The 18,315-nt window shown below is 57.5% G+C and overlaps 4 protein-coding genes across 6 annotated transcripts in view; 2 read left to right on the top strand and 2 right to left on the bottom strand.

Moving 5' to 3' along the window:
* KIAA1191 (KIAA1191 ortholog) overlaps positions 1-766 on the top strand; it is a 6,132-nt gene extending 5,366 nt beyond the window's left edge. The window contains exon 7 of the mRNA XM_057378552.1: positions 6-766. Coding sequence (XP_057234535.1) covers positions 6-214 — 209 coding nt within the window. The 3' untranslated portion in view covers positions 215-766. The remainder of the gene's footprint in view (positions 1-5) is intronic.
* A 1,650-nt stretch (positions 767-2,416) lies between these two features.
* SIMC1 (SUMO interacting motifs containing 1) lies at positions 2,417-10,112 on the bottom strand. 2 transcript variants are annotated; one of them, XM_057378545.1, is made up of 10 exons: positions 9,896-10,112; positions 7,768-8,490; positions 7,362-7,579; positions 6,715-6,784; positions 6,167-6,309; positions 5,576-5,725; positions 4,970-5,098; positions 3,890-4,046; positions 3,727-3,811; positions 2,417-2,855 (listed from the first exon to the last, which is right to left on the bottom strand). In XM_057378545.1, exons 1-10 carry the CDS (start codon positions 9,995-9,997, stop codon positions 2,635-2,637), a joined length of 1,998 nt encoding a protein of 665 aa, XP_057234528.1. In that variant the 5' UTR covers positions 9,998-10,112; the 3' UTR covers positions 2,417-2,634. The 2 variants fall into 2 exon arrangements, with proteins under 2 accessions (XP_057234528.1, XP_057234529.1); XM_057378546.1 differs by lacking the exon at positions 5,576-5,725.
* Positions 10,084-13,010, top strand: THOC3 (THO complex subunit 3). Its single transcript, XM_057378551.1, has 6 exons — positions 10,084-10,311; positions 10,710-10,866; positions 11,625-11,829; positions 12,114-12,275; positions 12,366-12,466; positions 12,782-13,010. Exons 1-6 carry the CDS (start codon positions 10,129-10,131, stop codon positions 12,943-12,945), a joined length of 972 nt encoding a protein of 323 aa, XP_057234534.1. The 5' UTR covers positions 10,084-10,128; the 3' UTR covers positions 12,946-13,010.
* Positions 13,011-14,540: 1,530 nt separating this feature from the next.
* Positions 14,541-18,315, bottom strand: part of CPLX2 (complexin 2) — a 15,457-nt gene continuing 11,682 nt past the window's right edge. For both annotated transcript variants that reach the window (XM_057378555.1, XM_057378556.1), the window contains 3 exons: positions 16,786-16,893; positions 16,122-16,297; positions 14,541-15,962 (listed from right to left, as the gene is read on the bottom strand). In XM_057378555.1, the coding sequence (XP_057234538.1) occupies positions 15,765-15,962; positions 16,122-16,297; positions 16,786-16,816 (405 nt within the window). In that variant the 5' untranslated portion in view covers positions 16,817-16,893 and the 3' untranslated portion in view covers positions 14,541-15,764. The remainder of the gene's footprint in view (positions 15,963-16,121; positions 16,298-16,785; positions 16,894-18,315) is intronic.

Below are 18,315 nucleotides of genomic sequence, written 5' to 3'. Positions count from 1 at the left end.
ATCAGGAGGATTTACCATTCAGTCCTATAAGGGTGCCCAGAAGCCATCCCCAATGGAGCTGATGCGTGCTCAGGCTACAAGGATGACAGAGGATCAAATCACCTTCAAGCCACCCAAAATGGACATTCCAGGCACAGATGGGAGGAAACAATCTCCACGTTCCCACAATATCAAACCTCGGGATCTGAATGTGCTCACCCCCACTGGCTTCTAGAGGAAAGCTTCCAGTGTCTTTAGCAGGCTACAGAGTGTCTTAGGCTCTGCTTCCCTGTTCTGTGTGCTGCAGCAAAGTAGGAAAGTCTCCCTTTCCAGCTCTTCATCTCAGAAAAAGAAACAGTTGTGATTGTCCTGCTAAAGCCAGTCTTGGAAAAACGCCTGCACCGGTCCTAAACCAATGGAAACCATCCTGTCTGYTGCACTGCACTAGTTTGGGCTGCCAGGCTRCTCTGGGTGTGCTTCYCAGTRCACCACACCACAGTGAACCCTGAGCCATRWTTTTTTGGGACAGGATTCCATGTGGTGTGTGAGTAGCTGGCTTGTCTGCCTGGAGTCTTGTCTGGCTCAGTGCTGAAGGACCCACAGGAGGACTGGTTCTGTCAGAACTCAAGCAGAAAATGGAAAAGAAACAAGGACTGAAAACTGGACCTTTACCTGCCAGAAGGAAGATGGGGAATGTGGTGGGTCAGTATAAATGTGGCACTCCCTTACTATCCAGTGTGGCCATGTTTTTTGTTCTTGGGATGTTTTTTAAAGGGAAAAATGACCAGTGACTAAGATGCTCTCATTGGAAAAGTGGGGAGCAGAATCTAATGGAGCTTGGAAGTAATGAGGTACAGAATTCCTTTTCTTCCAGCTCTTCATGTTCCTCTAAGAAGGTGGAAATGACCAAAGCTGGTGTGGCTTGAGCCATGTAATTCTCCTCTCTTTTTTTTGCAAAGCAGCAGTGTGCTGCCTTCTAGACAGCAGATTTGCAAGTGTTCTGGCACTCTGTGCTGCTTGATTTGTTTTTGATGTGGGTTTTTTTTTCCCCTGGAATCATGTAGAAGTGTCTTAAACACCAAAAACACTTCTCAGGTAGGGTATTTTGTTTTATCAGCATTAAGTGTGTTCTGCAGGGCTGGGGGAGGACTGAGGGCAGATCAATGCTGAACATTCCTCCCTGCCCTGGTGTAGCTGGATGTGATCCTTGACCTAGTCAGAACCAGTTCCTGGGAACAGCCAACACTGGCTTTCAGGAAAAGTGGAATGAACTCCTGGCTAYCATTTGATCCCTTAAGCATGATAGGCAGCATGTGTAATCCTCACCTRTGCTGTGGCAGATGAGTCTCCTCAGGTCTGCTCTTGATCTCACGACTGTGTTGCAGTCCCTCAGCCAGCAGCAGCCTTGCATCTGGAATTGGAAACTTCTCTGTTGCCAGGACATTATACAGAGTTTACTTAACAGCTGGTAACTGTTGAGCTCTGGGGTTTTTGCCTTTTTAAACCAAACATTCCTCCCAGAGGGTGAGGCTGCTGCTGGCCCCTCTGAAGCAGCACGATTTGTAGCACTGCTTTCTCTCAAGCTTCAGCAGCACTGCCAGTGATGTGTGAAAGACCCCCACCCAACCCAGCAGTTCTGTCACCACTCATTTGCACCTTAGCAATCAGGCTCTCATTTGACATTAATTTATTTGTTGTGTCTATTCATGTCTCCTGATGTGTATGTTGGTTTTGTTTGTTACAGGTCAATAAAATCCTTGTGAATGGAGGTCCAYGATGTGTGTTGGTGCTGGCAGAGCATCTGTGGGAGAAATGTAGGGCTGTCCATTGAGTGTGGGGTCAAGGTTCTGCTGGATAAGGCCCTGGCAGCACCTCACTAGGGTGAAATACTTGTCTACAAACTGCTCTTTGACAGGGAGACTGGGTGTAAAGCCAGGCTCAGTTCTGTCTTGCGCAGATGAAACTAAACAGGAAACCTTTGTGTTTTCTTGAGCCATTTAAATTCTTCATGTTTCTGATATGGTGTGTCCTGTGGCTTGTGTGCTGTGTTTGCACCTCTGCTGTGGAGGTGGGCACAGGTGYGGGAACCAGGCTGGTATTTCCCTGGAGGTGCCCAGTTCCCCTCTGGAAAGTTGTGCTTTAGTGCTGTTGCAGTGTTTTTAGCTGCTTTTTAAAGTACTGCTGATGGARCACATGGTTCACCTGAACTGGGGGTGTCTGAGCTGAATACTGGTGTTCCCTATGCTCCTGGAGTGTAAGACGAGCTAAAAGTCATGGAATAGATCCAGATACTAAGGTACAGCTGCTGCTGTGGTCCTGATTGCACAGGTKAATCTCATAGTTGGGGAAGGCTGGGGTTAAAGCATGGTCTCCTGGTGTGAGCTGAGCTCTGCATTTCCTTTGGGCAGGGCTGGCACCAAGAYGAAAGATTCTCAGCAAATACGAAAATAATTTATTTTTTAAAGTGTACAAAGTGCTTAGTAAAACTGTAGAAYGATGCAAATTTGAAAGGAAATTCTGAGAAAATGTAAACCAAACATCTTTCCAAAGAAATGTATAAACCAACTCCTATGATGTTGAAATTGCAKCATGAGATGGGGAGTTCTATATTGAGAACATGAAGTCTTGTCCCCCTTGCGGCAGTGGTTSCCTCCATCAGGTAGTAGTGATGATGAAGAACAACTCCTGCAGCATGTACAATTTCTCCTGGATTTGTGGGGGTAAAGGCTGCCCCAGGGCCTCCTGCATTCTGCYGATGAAGTTGCTCATCTTCAGCTGAACGTCCAGGTGGCTGATGTCATCACTGTCCTGGAGCCTTGGCTTGGCTTTCTGAACGATCAAGTCCATCCGGTCACTGAGGGAGCTCCGTAGRTGCTCTGCAAGAGGGAAATGCTGCTGGGCAGAGGCAACACCCAACAAATGGATCCCAGTGTGCCACAGGCAGTGCTGATCCTCTTGTCATTATCCTTGATGGTTCTGCACCAGACTGTGGGAAGAGGGAACTGGCCCATCCTGGAGCTCATTCTGCATATGGAGAGAGCCCAAGGAATGGGGAAAGGCCAAGCCTTGTATAATCCTTGTGTTCTGTGTGAGTGGCAGCAGCAAAGGAGCCTGGAGGCTGCAGCTGCCTCAGGAGGGGAGGTGGAGGGACAGCTCTGATCTCTGTTCTGCGTGACAGTGACAGGAMCCAAGGGAATGACTGGAGATGTGCCAGGGGAGATTTAGGTTTGCTATTAGCACAAAGGTCTTCCCCCAGAAGGTGGTGGGGCACWGAACAGGCTCCCCAGGGAATGGCCTCAAGGCTGCCAGAGCTCCAGGACAACACTCAGGCACAGGGGTGGGATTGTTAGAGTGCCTGTGCAGGGCCAGGAGTTGGACTCAATGATCTTGTGGCTCCCTTCCAACTTGGGATATTTTATGATCCCTTTGCCTTCTGCTTTTCTCCCTAAACCACCCTATTCTTCCACCCTCTGTATAGCAAAGCAACCCACAAAAGTGGGTAGAAAGCACCCTCTTGTGTACTTTCCAGTGCTGGGAAGTGCTTCCTTCTCTTAGGAAGGCTATTTTGTAAGGGCTAAAGYTGTCAATGCAGGCTGGGTGCTCCGATTGATACAACAAACATAATTCGACTGCTGGGAATAGTTGTCTTTTTAAGACAGTGATGAGAGGAGGAAGAGGATTTTGGCTTTTCTACTGCAGGCTCTTGATGAGACTGTGTTTGTTAGGGCTAGAACAAGCACTGCTTACCCAGTTTTACACTTTGGTAACTCATCAGCAACAAACTCAAATACTGCAGCATCTCGTCCCACCTTTGCCATGTTGCTGTTTCATCCTAGGACAGGAGACAGTATTTGGTTATTAGAAGTTTTCTCAGGGGAAAACGAGGTGAAGGAGAGGTTGGACTGGATACCTGGAATTGTGGCAGCACAGAGGAGTGGCTCAGGAAATACAGGATCTTGTCCAGAGACATGGACGAGGTTGTGGGCACATCACAACTATGATCAAACAAGAGCTCTAGCAGTCTGCAGCGCAGGAGCTGGCTCTCCATGGTGGTTAGTAAAGCTTCCCTGCAAAACAAAAGGAATTTACTTTGGGAGAGACAGCTCAGCCTGACGAGAAGCAGCTGTTTCCAGCATGTTCGTGCTGTGCKGCTGACCTAGTGCAGATGTGGGGTGACTGCAAGGGCTACCCAGCCATRCTGTGGAAGGAAGACCACCAGATGTGGTGAGAGACCTTTCTTCTGCAACATGGCCACGGCCATGTTTTCATCCTCAGGTGTGACCTGTGGCTGCTGGAKGCTGTGGTACAGTCTATAAAGCAAGCTGAGCTGCTTCACTTCACCCTGTCCAGCAGACTGTGCGGCAGTGGCCCATTCCTGCTGTCTTTCAAGCAGCACAGCCAAGGAAGGGTGATGTGGAGTCAGGGGCAGATAGATCTATATCTGTATCTGTCCTGGGCAAAGTGACAGCTTGGCTTGGTTATACCTGGTGCATGCACAGAGTTCTGCTAAAAGGGTGTGAAGGGCTGCGTGCTGGGCATTGCAAATGTGGRTTTGAAATGCTTGTGGGCCTAGTGACCTCTTGTGTTCTCCAGAGCCACTCAGGCCCTTGTGCTTGGGCTTCAGATTTSCATTTCTTAAAGAAACAAACAAAATCTGTTAAGGCAAAGCTGGAGGAACTGCATCATGTGTCTGACTAGTTGGCTGCCCATGGGAATCAGTGATGTGTTTGCCAGTGCTTGGCTGTGCTGATGCACAGTGCTGCTTTTCAAACCCTCTTTACAGTTTAATGTCACACAACTTTAACAGTGGGAGAATTGRCTGTTCCCAGCACACACCACCTGGGTAGATATGTTCAGCTGGTGATGTTGTATTTCCATGGAAGACATGACCATGCTCTGGGAGAACTTCRTGCATCCAGACTGGGATGTAAATTGGGAATAAAACCATTGTTCACACGGGCAAATGCTGCCTTGCACATGCTTGTCTCACCTTTGGCTCCTTAGGGGGATATTCAGTATGAACAGGAATATGTCATCTGCGATCTTACGRGAGCTGCAGGTGGGAGATCTGTCCACTTCCACTGCGATGGACAACATCCGCTGGAGCAGGAGTGTCACCCTGGGTTAGAGGGACAGTCAGCACAGGGAGACTGCACCAACAGCTTGCCAAGCAAAGCCTTGGGGATGTCCCCTAGCTCAGCCTCATGACGTRAGGCACATGGGAATGCAGCAGGCCAAGTTTGGTATTTCCTAGAGGCTTTTGAATCTGATGCTTTTGCAAGCAGAGCTCATTCCCAGCTTGACCCTCGGGAGGTCTTGGTGGCTATCCTGAGTGTTGGAGCAGCCGGGTGCAGCCTGAGCTGTTGGCTAAGAGCTTCAGCCTTACCCTACATACCAGAGGATAACACTGAATCTTTCCTACCAGGTGAGAGTCTTCTGCTTGCCAAGTCTTATATCTAACCCAAAGAAGAACCAGCAAAGCTTGCTACAGGTATAGCTTGGCTTCCCTGAACTTACAGAGTGAGAGAGACTCTGGCTTCTGCCTGATTTGGGCCCATGATAATGCCAGCAAGCAGTTAGGAATTCTGGAGCTTACTTTTGGGCAAAGAAAGCTGTCTGAGCCTGGTCAGTGCTGGCCAGCCTTGGTGCRGATGAGCTGTGTTCAGCCCTGGCTTCTTGCAGCTGCTCCGGGGGCTGGGAGAACCCGACTCCTGTAACTGCTGCCACCAACCACTTGACCACTTCCCTGGGACAGAAACAAGAATTTTAGTGGTGGTATGCCTCCTTTTGCTGCGTTCTAACCTCTAGATCCACTTAGAGCTTGAGGAAAGACCCTAAGAATGAAGAGTACGTCCTACCCACTTGGACAGGTTAGGGAGTTGAGCAGCTCAACATCTGTACACTTGCCCACAGGACTGCCTCCTTCTCAGACCTGTCCTGAACAATGCAAATCTGACCTCATTCCTGAGAAAAGCTCACTGTGTTGTGACTGGAAATATCTTGCATCATCTCTGGTGGTTTGCTTTTGTAAATCTCTTCCTAGCCCTTATAGTTGGCCCTACACTTCTCTTTGTCTCCCAAGTCTTCTTCTTGGAAAGTCTGACCTGGAGTCTCAACAAGTGTTCCCTGAGGACTGGCCTCTCGGCTTCTGGTTAGAGAACAAGGAGGAGGAGGAGGTGTCCCTTACTTGACATTGTTGAAGCACAAATCACAGGAAAGCACTTTCTTGGCRATTGACTTCTGCAGGTGTGACCTCAGACTGTGCTGCAAGTCRTCCTCCAGGGTCTGCACCACGTACTGCAGGAAGAGGAGCCAGCCAGGGGGCTTCTCCTGGGGGCAGATGGAGAGCATGTGAGCCTGGTGGGGCCACAGGGTGAGGAACACCAGGGAATTTGGCTCTTGGGAGTGGACTGATGTACATGACTGAGGAGTAGTTCTAGGAGGAGCTGCCTCACTCAGGCAAGGCCTTGAGTGGCACTGCTGGACATTGCACTAGTGCTGTGACCCAGAGAGAATTTATTTGTTGCCTTGCCTTCTTCAGTAGGACAACCTGCCTAAAGCTGTGCAGAGGGTAAAAGAAGCACTGCAGATAAATGTGGGATTCCCAGCTGGCACTCACTGTTGCATTGACCAGTTCTACAGCAGAGCACAGCCATGGGAGGCCCTTGGGCAATGCTCACCCTCAGGCAGCGTGTGTTGAATCATCTGGGCCCCATGGGACACAGTGCCAAGTACCTGGTCTTCCATGACGAATTTCAGCATCGTCCAGTCCCATCCCACTGTGGCAACGTTGGCTGGATGGAGCCTGCAAGGACAGCCATGTCAGTCTGTGCTGAACTGCCTGACCACCTGCCTGGCATAGCAGTCCCTGGCCCTTCCCCAGCCATTCTGAGCCCCACTTGCTCAGGTGTCTCGCCTGCTTTCTCCTCTCCATCTTTGCCCTCAACCCTTCTCCTCYCCTGACCACATTAGTTTTTGGAAGAACCTGACAGGGACTGTGCTCCATGGAGATGCCCAGAACCCCAGGGCCCATGGCCTCATAAAATACTGTACCCCTCTGYGGGAAGCCGGAGTGAAATGAGGGAGTTGCTCCAGCCACTGCTGGCACTGCTGTAGCCCAGGGAAGGCACTTGTGCCATATCACAGCAGTGAAGAATAAGAAACTCTTCTGTCCCCAAGCCTCCCTTGTGTCATGGGCTGTCCCTGACCCACCCTCAAAGAGCCAGGGGTGTGCCTGTGTTGGCAGGAGGATTTATCCTGGGGTATAGGGGAAATCACTCTCTGTTCTGTGGGTGAGCACCATAGAGAATAACCCTTATGCTGGGCAGACCCCTGGGAGCACCTAGCCAGCCCTGGGGCACCGGGACAAGGGGAGCACATACATTTGGATCTTTATCAGCAGCATGTAGATRTCCTTCAGGACCTCCTCTTCGTGGGTGTCCAACAGCAGCTGTCTGATGAGGTGGCAGATGATATCTTTGGGGGGACAGTGCTGGCAGGAGACAAACTCGTTCAGGAAATACAGGGTGCCCTCCAGGATGTTCTCCTCCATGGTGGTGTGCACCATGCTCAGCTTCCCACTGGGGATGAGGCCAGGTTTCTGTTGTGTACAAGGCAAGGCAATGGGTGAAAGCTCCCCCAACACAGAGGAGCCCAGCTGGGATGTGGGACCCACTGTGAAGGGAACTGCAATAACCAGAGCCCCCAGCTGCTTGGCAAAGGGCAAGGGGAGCAGGGGCTGCCCTTGCTCCATCCTCTACTTCAGGGGCTGCTCCAAACCCTGTTTACCTGCTGTGTTTCCCTGTTGGGTGCTATGCCTTGGAGGAAGAGGTGCTGCACTCCGCTGCTCCTGAAATTGTGCAGTTTGTCCAGCCAGGCCTTGTCGTCAGCGTCAGTCCTGACTGGGGTGGCTTGCTGGACTGGTTGATTTGGTGGGAAGTCACTTGATTCCACCAAAGGCCTTTGGGCCTTTACTGGTGTTATAGGAATGGTTGGGGCAGGGCTCAGCCTTGGGGGAAGGTTCCTTTCCTGGCAGAGCTGGGGAGGATCCTCCTCTGGGCCATCGGCTCTCCAGCTGCTGTTGCTGTCCAGGCTGGGGGGGGAAGGTGACAGGGACAGCATGTCTGAGTCCAGCTGTGAGTCCAAGTTACTGTTAGAGGTGGCACTGTCATAGTCCTGCTCCAAGCTGCAGCTGGAGGCAGGAGAGGGGCAGCTCCAGTCCTCCACAATTGCTCCTGTGTCCATGGTGGAATTGAGCGTCATGGGGGTGCTGTGCCACGCTGGCGCAGGGCTTGGCTCTGCCACTGCCTGCACTTCCTCTTTTGTGGCAGAGCAGAGTTGAGGATGGGACTTGAGCGGTGCTGAGGCAGCAGGCGCATTTCTGGGGTTCTGGGCTGCACCAAGGATGGAGTGGAAAGGGTTGTACATGTCTTCAGTCAGGTCGATGACAGCGAGGCTGCTTGATGGCGTTGGGTCTATGTTTGTGTCCTCACATGTCAGATCAATGATCTCCTGTGGGAACAGAGCAGCAGCATCAGTGTCCTGTCCTAGCAGGAGATTCTGCTATGGAGGCACTGTAGCCCCAGTCCAAGAGGGAAAAAGGCACCAGTGCAGGAGGAGAAAACAGGGGCAAAGACCCYTGTGCCTGTGCAAGGGGGCCTGCGGCCCTGAGCTCTGGGATCAGCTTCCCCTAACAGCACAGCGGAGCCTGAGCCTGATCCATCCAAGCTCTTCTTCCCCACTCCCCTCAGGGCTCATGTCCCCCCTCATGCCTTGGCTAGGAGCAGTCCTGGCTGGCTGCTGGGCTCCTTCCCACGACAAGGAAATGCCAATCCTGCTGGCATCTCCAGGGAGGGCAAGGAAAGTGCAGGGAGCTGTCCTGTCCCCAGGAGTGCTCAGGAACAACACAGGATCTAAACCCTGGCACCTTTTATGTGGCACGACCTCACCTGCTCTGGAGGACAGGAGCAGCAGGAGACAGAGCTGCCTTGTGATCTGTAGCACCAATTTGGAGCTACAGCAGCCCTGAGATTTTGGGGACTCCTATCCAGGCCTTGCTGGGTGATGCAGATTATGAGGGGCAGCAGGAGCAGGCCAGACACAGCACTTCCCAAGAYCTTGGCGTGCCCAGGAGGGGTCAGAGCCTGTTTGCTCTTGGGGAAAAAAAATCCCCCTCAACACCTCAAAGCAGCGAACACGTTCAGCACACGATTAAAATCCATTCTATCCCCCCCGACTCMGACCTGCTGCCTTCCCCAAGGAGCTGGCAATGCCCATCGGGCTCCGGCACTCAGGGGGAGCTGCGGCGGGACGGGAGATGCGGGACTCCAACTGCCTCAGCACCCGGGACAGCGGTGCGGGACCGGGCAAGGACCGTTCGGCGCTGAGCCTCGAGCCCCGCCCCGCCCCGCACGGGCTCACCGGCCCCGCACCCGCCGGCAGAGCGGCACCGGGACAGGAACGGCGCAGGGCAGAGGAACGGCACCCAGCCCGCAGCATCCCGCGGCCGGAACGGAACGCGCCGGGGGCTGTGCCGTGCAGGGCTGGACCTTCCTGGGGTGCACCGAGGGCACCGCGATGCTTCATGGCGGGCACCGGGCTCTTTCTAAGGGTACATGGGCAAGGAGGCTGGGACCCCTGCGAGGGGCACGCCGGCGGAACGGGGCTCTACTGGCGGGAGGTGGCCGCGGGGACCCGAGCCCGCCTGGGAACAGGGTGGGAGGTCCCTGGGGACGCGGCGGGGGCTGGACGGGACGGGACGGGACGGGACCGAGGGGTCTCTGGGAACACACGCCCATCCCTCCGCTGCCCCCGAGGCTTCTTGTCCGCGCGCGGCTCCCGTCCCCGCCCGCGGTGGGAGCGCCGCCCTCTTTGTGTGGGGCAGCGGCGCCGCGCCCGGCGGGAGCCCCGGACTCACGACGGGGGAGGGCAGCGAGGGGCGGGGGCGGCAGAGCCGGCGCGGCGGGGAGCGGCCGCCCTCCGAGTCCGAATCGCTGACGAGGACCACGCTGTCGTCCATCTCGGCGGCGAGCCGCGGCTCCGCGCCGCCGGTGGCGCCGAGCGGGGCGCGGGGGGGCGGCGGAAGTGGCGTCAGGCGCGGTGCCGGGGCGGGGCGCGCGCGGGGCCGGTGGCGGTGGCGGTGGCCCCGCCATGGCGCTGTCGCCCTACGTGCAGGCCATGCAGGAGCTGTTCCGCGCCAACACGCGGAGCCGCGAGTTCCCGGCGCACGGCGCCAAGGTGCACTCGGTGGCCTGGAGCTGCTGCGGCCGCCGCCTCGCCTCCGGTTCCTTCGACAAGACCGCCAGCGTCTTCCTGCTCGAGAAGGACCGGCTGGTGAGATTCCCCCGGAATCGGGCGGGAAGGGCGGGTCGGTACCGGGAGCCTTTGGGCATCCCGGGTGCGGGTGCTTGGGCAGGTGTCCGGAAGCGGGAGTGTGTCCCGGTGTTCGGTACCGGGTCTGGGGGTGGGTACTGGGTGTGCACCGGGACAGGAGCATCGCCGAGCACGGCRCCGGCCGGGTCTGCGAGCCGGGAAWGGAGCCGGTRCCGGCGGGRAAGGCGGCGGGGATTCTCTATCCTGGCCGACCGTGGGTGGGAGCGTGACTGGGGTGGCGGTGGGACTCTGGAAGCGGCTCCTGATCCATCCCAGCGGGGATGCGGCATGCTGGGGTGTGGGGTAGGAATGGGAGCAAAGCCAGGCACATCCTCAACTCGTTTGCCTTCTCCTACCAGGTAAAGGAGAACAACTACCGGGGTCACGGGGACAGCGTGGATCAGCTCTGCTGGCACCCCAGCAACCCTGACCTCTTTGTCACAGCGTCTGGGGACAAAACCATTCGCATCTGGGACGTTCGCACCACCAAGTGCATCGCCACTGTCAACACCAAAGGTGAGTCCCTGCCTTCCCAGGGCGACTTCCCAGGGGGGTCCTGGCAGGACCTCAGCTGTGTGGCACCCATCTGCAGTGGCACAGAGCTTCGGCCCCTTCCTGTGGTTATTTCTGGTTGGGACATCTTTACTGACCGCTTTATCTTTGTGTTGCACTCATCATGTTAAGGCTGATTTGATGTGGGGTGAGGGCTGCAGGAACTACTGAAATAGAGTGCTTGCTTCTGAAATGTCCAGTGTGCTTGTCTCTGGAGTCAGTGAGCTCTGAGGCTGGAGACTGGGGAAGAGCACATTTACATAGAGCCATGGTGGAAATAAAATTTTGTTTGAATTCAGCAAAACAATTATTTGAATTCATGTGATGGTTAACCCAGATACCATCTCTGGCTTTGGAAATATCCGTTTTTGAGTTCTTGGGGCTGGGAATGGCATTGCAAGGTTGTGTAAAGCAACCTGCCAAGTTCTTACCTTCATGCATAGGTATTTAGTGTTGGCTTCTGCTTTTTCTGGATCTCAGAGATCACCAGATTCAGAGGATCTGTGGCTTGACCTTGTGTGATGTTTTCTCTGGTCCCATCTTGGCTGAAATGGGATGTGGTCATATTTGAAGCTGTAGTCATGAGTTTGATTTTTCTCTAACTGTCCATATTTGCTGGGCAGCTACTGTGCAGGGTTTGTGTGTTAGGTTGTAGACCAGGGACTCATTCCCATTTGGGAATGCTTTGGAGTGGAAGTGGGACCTGGTGCCTGTCCCTTCAGGTGAGAACATCAACATCTGCTGGAGCCCCGATGGACAGACCATCGCTGTGGGGAACAAGGATGACGTGGTCACCTTCATTGATGCCAAGACACATCGCTCCAAAGCTGAGGAGCAGTTCAAGTTTGAGGTGAACGAGATCTCCTGGAACAACGATAACAACATGTTCTTCCTCACCAATGGCAATGGCTGCATCAACATCCTCAGGCAGGTGCCCGTGGGCTGGCTGGCTGGGCTGGTTACAAGTGCCTTAGCTGGTTTTGGGGAACCTGAATCTCACACCCCGGTTATCTCCAATCCTCTGATGGGAATGAGATTGTCTGGTGCCGAGGCTGCCCCAGTTCTGGGCTGGGCTCAGCTCCCCAATGTGGTCCCTGATGCTTTGCCTCATTCACTGGACATTCAGGGTTTCCTGCTCCCATTCCCGATGTGTCTCATGCCTGCCCTGCACTTCTCTCACTGTTCCCTGCCCTCTCCCTTCACCTCCACAGCTACCCAGAGCTGAAACCCATCCAGTCCATCAACGCCCATCCTTCCAACTGCATCTGCATCAAGTTTGATCCCATGGGGAAATACTTTGCCACGGGCAGTGCTGATGCGTTGGTCAGCCTCTGGGATGTGGATGAGCTGGTGTGTGTGAGGTGCTTCTCCAGGTATGTAGAGCTGTCCCAAAGCTGTTTTCCCACCCTCTCTGGGRACTGTGGTGGCAGTGCCTCACTGCCTGCTCCCCTTGGTTGCTGCAGGCTCGACTGGCCCGTGAGGACGCTGAGCTTTAGCCATGATGGGAAGATGCTGGCCTCGGCATCAGAAGATCACTTCATTGACATCGCTGAGGTGGAGACAGGTAATGGTTTTGTGTTGGGGAACAGCAAGGAGGGAATTGGATGGAGAAGTGCTGGTGGAGCTAGGAGGATATTGCTAAGGAAGCGCTTTGCTGTGCAGAGCAGAATGCCATGAGGGGGAGCCTCTGCCTCGGTAGTCAGTGGCAGAAATGCCTGTCATGTCTGTGCCTTGTCACTGGGTGGCTAAAAGGCGCTGRAGCAGTGTTTGTGCTGCCTCTGCCCTGCGCTGAGAGAAGCAGCAGGTGCTTGGCCTTGGGGAGGTGAGCAGCAGAGGGGGCTGGAGGCTCTCCAGGCTGACGTSGCTCCTTTTCCTGCAGGAGAGAAGCTCTGGGAGGTGCAGTGTGAGTCCCCCACCTTCACAGTGGCCTGGCACCCGAAGAGGCCGCTGCTGGCCTTCGCCTGTGACGACAAAGATGGCAAATACGACAGCAGCCGAGAGGCTGGCACCGTCAAGCTCTTTGGGCTCCCCAATGACTCCTGATGAAGCTGCTGCAGCCTGGGAGGCAGCACCTGCCTGCTCTTGGGGGTGGGGAGCTTAGATAGGATAGGTGGGACAAGGAGCTGGCTCCTCTCCTTGGCAGCCTGGCAGGGCTGTGATCTTGGGCTCGGCTTGGCGTGTCCTGCTCTTGGGAGCATTTGTAAACAGGCAGCTGTGTGCTGGGGAGAATGGGGGATGCTGGCAGGACCCCCCTCTGCTGCCTCCTCTCTGGGGCATGGGGGCTTGTTCTAAAGGCAAGTGGCCAAAGAAAATCAGTCACTGAAGGTGGCTGCTGAGGAGTCTTCCATGAGAGTGGCCCTGCTCTGACCAGGCTCCCCAGGAGTGATGAGCTACRTGATTGCTCCCTTGTCCCCAAAAGCCTGGTGGCAAGGACAGCTCTGGGAGCACAGCCTGCCTCTTCTCTTCCCAGACATCCCATATCCCTTCCCTGCACTGGGGCAATGAGGGGAGGGTGGGGGGATGTGAACTGGTAGATGTTTCCCCAGCTGGGGCTTTTTTTAAAAAAAATATTTGTGGTGTCTTTTTCTAATTTTGATAAATCCTCTTCTTTAATGAAGGTGCCTGTGGCTATTTGAGGGTGAAGAAGGGGGGGTACTGAGATGCTCTCCCTTCCCCAGCCTTCTTCTCTGGCAGAGGGGTCTGTGGAGGACTGTCCCCCTTGTCCCCGCTGCCTGTCCCCCGTGTCCGTGTCCCCTGTCCTCCGTTGTCACCACACCAGGGGGCGCTGCGTCCYCACGGTGGGGACAGGTGACAGCGGGGACAYAGATGGGGACATGGAGGATGCTGCTGGTGCCGTGCCACGGCCGTCAGCCCCGGGCAGAGCCCTTCCCTTGCCCTGTCTCCCCTCTCCAGGGAGGGCCGTGGGGATTTCTCCCTCCAGTGCACCATCGTGCCGGGTCACAGAGCGCAGCCTGTGATGGAGACCTCGCCTGCGATGGAGACCTCGCCTGCGATGGAGACCTCGCCTGTGATGGAGACCTCGCCTGCGAGATCTCTGCCGTTTCCTACCCTCGTATTTCCTTCTGACAGAAGCTTTTCTGGGTGACTGCTCTGCTGATGCCAGCTGGGTAACAGCTGAGCTCTTTGCTGCTAAATGATGGCACATCAGTCRGAGCTGAGGCTGACACCAGGCTGAAGTCTCCAGGGCTGTGCCAAGCCTGGGTGCTGCCAGGGCCTCTGCCTTGCTGTGGGAGCATGAAGTGCCCCGTGCCCACAGCCTCATGCCCCTCTATTGGAAGGCACTRACCCATCAGAAACAGCACTTGCACCCGTGGGTATCCCCAATCATTCAGCGAAGGAAGTCCCAGAGTCAGTGGGAAKGGGCAGAAACCCTCATGCCATGTCTGTGGGACATCCCTTTTGTCTTGTCCCTAACCCCAGAGAGGATAGATGCCTGTGGAATGGGAAGGCAGCAGGAATGAGCAGGACTCTGGGAATCAAACGTGGCTTCACCTGTGGCATTGCTGGGGGTCAGCCAATGTGTGACGAGCTGCCACATTTCCACTCTGAGGTTTGCGGGGTGAGGGAGCTGACGGAGGCCCAGGAAAACAATGGACGAGAAGAGACCGGAGCAATGTACAAATCCCTTTATTTTATTAGTTCGTCAAAGACTAGTTCGAGCAGGATGGTCACAGCATGTCTGTGGGGCCCCGAGCTGCCCGCCACCTCCCGGGGGGGCCCTGGTGAGCGGCTGGGGGCCGTGGCTGAGGAAGCACAGGGAGAGGGGAGCACGGTGYGGCAAGGGACGGGCCGGGATGAGGGTGTGCCCCTGCCTCCCTTTGACGGGGTGCAGGCAGCGGCTCCTGGGACATCCCGGGCCGTTTGCCCAGGGATGCCTTCCCAGGCCCGGGGACTCGTGTCCAGCGTCAGGTGGGGGCAGCCGTGTACTCCCAGCCCGGGGCTGGCCCGGCAGCCCTCAGCCCTGCGCTGGCTTTATTGCAGGGGGCAGAGTGGGGGTCCCGGCAGCGCGGCGAGGGGCGCCGCGGGCGGCCCCCGGGGACAGTGGGGACGCGGGGACGGGGTCTGAGCAGCGGACACGAGGACGCATGGAGCGACGGGGCGCACCCTGGCACAGAGACACTAATGCGAGAACGGGGGCCAGCGGGGCCAAGACACAGACGAGCGAGCGGCGGGGACGGGGGGACGAGGCAGGGGGACCCCTGCCCCGCGCGTGCCTTTGTACACGGTTGGCGGAGCGCGGCGCCCGCTCCTCCCGGTGCTGAAGTATTGCAGTCTAACTGATATGGCTTTAACTATGGGGCCAGAGATGCGGGGAGGGGGGTCCCCTCCAACCCCCCGATGCAGGAGCACACCGGGCAGCCCCGGGGGACCCCCGTGCCCGACGACCGGGGATGGGGGAGCTGCGGGCAGGGCGCCTGGCTTTGTGCTTTGGGCTTGGCCCAGGGCGGGACGGGGCAGGGGGATGGCAGTGTTGGGGACGAGGGCAGGCGAGCAGAGGCCTACTGGGGTCCCCTGGGAGAACAGAAGGGGCAGGGCAGGGGGCACGAGGAGCCACCCCGGGGCGGCCGGTAGGACCTGGGTGCCCCTAGCCTGCCGCGAGGTTACATCAGTGCATTTGGTCCCGGTTCGCCCTGTCCGGCCAGGGCAGCTCCCCTTTGGCGTGGTGGGGGGGCCCTGCCTGGACGGGACGGGGCGGGCTTTTGGTCTGGTTGGGGGWCGGGGCGAGGAGGGGATGGGAGGGGGTGTGGGACCCCCTCTCCGGGGCCAAGGGAACTGATGGAGGAGTTGTAGGGGAGAGGGCGCCCGTGCCCCAGCACCCTATGGCAGGGTTGACGGTGCTGTTACTTCTTGAACATATCCTGCAGAGGGCCRGGCAGGTACTTGAGGACGGTGTCCAGGATGCTCTCCTCCTCCTCCTCTTCCTCATCCCCGCAGCCTGCCGGGATCGCCTTCTTGGGGCGTGTCAGGCTGCCCTCACACGGCTGCTCCAGGGCAGCTTTCTCCTCTGCTTCCTTCTCCTCCTTCTTCTTCAGCCCGTACTGAGAGGACACAGGCTCTCAGCAGGGCAGGCAGTGGGCACCGCCTGTGCCGTGCCCCGTGCCCACAGCCACCGCCTTGGGCCACCCTCCTCCCGGCCGTGCCCAGCCCCACCCCGGCTGCCAGGGGCAGGGGCGGGCACAGGGGAGGTGTGTGCCCACCTTGTCACGGATCTGCTGCCGGACTTTCTCCCGCTCCGCTTCCATGCGGGCGTGCTTGGCTTTCCGCTCCTCCTCCTGCTGGCGCAGGGCCTCCTGCCTCTCCTCCTCCTTCTTCTGCGCGTCGGGGTCCTTCTCCTCCTCTCCCCCCAGCATCTTCCCCATGTCCTTGGTGGCCCCTGCGCATCACAAGACCATTGGTTGGTCCCCGAGGGTGCTGCAGCCCGGTGCTGGCTGCCAGAGCCCCTGCAGAGGCAGGAAGGGCAAGGAGCCCCTGGCAAGGAGGACCTGGGACATCCCCAGGGCCACCCGTGCCGAAGTGAGCTGCAGATGGGCTCAAGAGGCTGTGGGGATGGGGAGTGCCACAGGCTGGCTGCTCTGCCCTACTTCAGTGTCAGCTGGGGGAGATGCCGGCAGCTCCTTCTTCAGCACCCAGGGGACCCACTGGGGAATCCCACTTAGTGGCACAAGAGCCAGGATTCCCCAGCCAGCTGCTGACAGCGCWGGAAACGGGAACCCTGGAGGGCTCTGGCAGCAGCTCCCCGCTGCTGGTGGCTCTCTGTGTGACTCCATCCCCTTGCCGTGTCCCTCCCACTGCACTCCTGGGGTGCTGGGCCAGCATTGCTCCCGGAGGGGAGACCCTGAGGGGGGAACAACTCCCACTCACCGCCCAGCGCTTGCTTCATGACGAAGTCCATGGTGCCGGTGTGTGCGTGTGGCTAGGCCAGTGCCCAGCGCTCATCCACCGCTGTCCGGGCTTGCTGACCTGGGCCACCTGTGCAGCAGAGAAGGACAGATTTTGGGATATCGTGCCTAGGTTCCCTGCTGCCCAGGCATGAGGGGTGGAATGATCTCTGAGGCTGCACTTTGCACTCTCAGCCCCAGATGCCTTCCAGGATGGGCAGAGGGAGCTTCTGGGGTCTGCAGGCAGAGGGTGACTGTACCTGCTCCCCTGAGCCCCCTCCCCACATCCCTTCTAGCCTTAAGAACCTGTGAAGGCACCATGGCAAGAAATCCAGAGGGATCTTCCACCTCAGCATTGCTCTTGGTGTGGCATCAGGAGCCCCGTGGTGCTGCCTGGGGGCTGGTGGGACGGGGACCCACCGCACCACCATGCACCGTGCGCCCCAGCTTTGTGGGAGGGGGTGACAGACCCTGCCTGGGGGTGCCAGCGTGGTGCAGCCGGGGCCGGGGTGCTGCGTGTGCGTGTGTGTGTCTATCGCAGTGCGAGTGCTCTGCAGAGGGATGAGGGAGAAGCTGTTGGCGGGTTGCGGCGGTGCTTGGGGGCTGCAGGGGTTGCAGGCAGCAGCCCGTGCCTGTGTGYGTGATCCACACGGGTGCTGCGGGTGGGTGACACCGTGCAGGGGCCCTGCCCGCGTCTGCGTGCGCCGTGTGTGCGAGCCCTGCTGTGTTTACACAAGAGGTGTGTTTGCGGGTGGCTGCGGGCTGTGTTTGCACGGGGGTGCGTGGATAAGTTTGTGGGGCTGCCGGCTGCGTGTGCCCCCGCGATGTGCGGGTTTGCAGCCCGCTCACAAGCTTTGAGCGTGTGCGTGTGCGAGTTTTGGGGTGTGCGGGTTCTGCGGATGTGTGTGCACGCCGGGCTGTGCCTGCGCTGGGTGTTTGTGCTGCGTGTGCGTGTGTTTGCACACTCGGGGGGTGCCGCAGGCTGCGTTAGTGTGCGTGTGGGGGGTTTGTGTGTGCAGCTCCGTGGGTTTGCAGGCTGCACGGGGGGCTGTGCGCGCAAATTCGCAGACTGTGTCGCGTGTGTGTACGTGTGGGGGTGTTGCAGGCTGCTGGTGTGCTCTGTGTGTGTGTGCGTGCGGGGGATTGCAGCCCGAGGGTGTGTGTGGGGGTGCCCGTGGGGGTGCCCGTGCCCCCCACCTGCCCCGTGTGAGTGGGGTGCTGCAGGCTGTGCTCGGAGCCCGGGGGTGCAGTTTGCAGTGTGTGTGTGTGTGTGTGTGTGTGTACGCGCCCGGTGGGTGCCGCAGCCCCGCGGGTACCCCCACCCCGGCTCCCCGGGACCCCACGGGGTCTGGGGGCGCTGCACGAGCTGCGACCCCGGGAAGTTTTTGCTGCCAGCCCCGGGGCACCCCCCGACAGCGTGGGGGGGCTCCTCAGGGCAGTACAGTGCTGAGCCCCGGGAATGCAGTGGGGTATGGGGGGCACCGGAGACAGGGGAGCACCGGGGAGCACCGGG

Source organism: Malurus melanocephalus, unplaced genomic scaffold, assembly GCF_030028575.1.
Source record: "Malurus melanocephalus ecotype Western Australia unplaced genomic scaffold, MMel_1.1 scaffold_362, whole genome shotgun sequence".
NCBI lineage: Eukaryota > Metazoa > Chordata > Aves > Passeriformes > Maluridae > Malurus > Malurus melanocephalus.
This window is presented reverse-complemented; position numbering and strand designations above follow the sequence as displayed.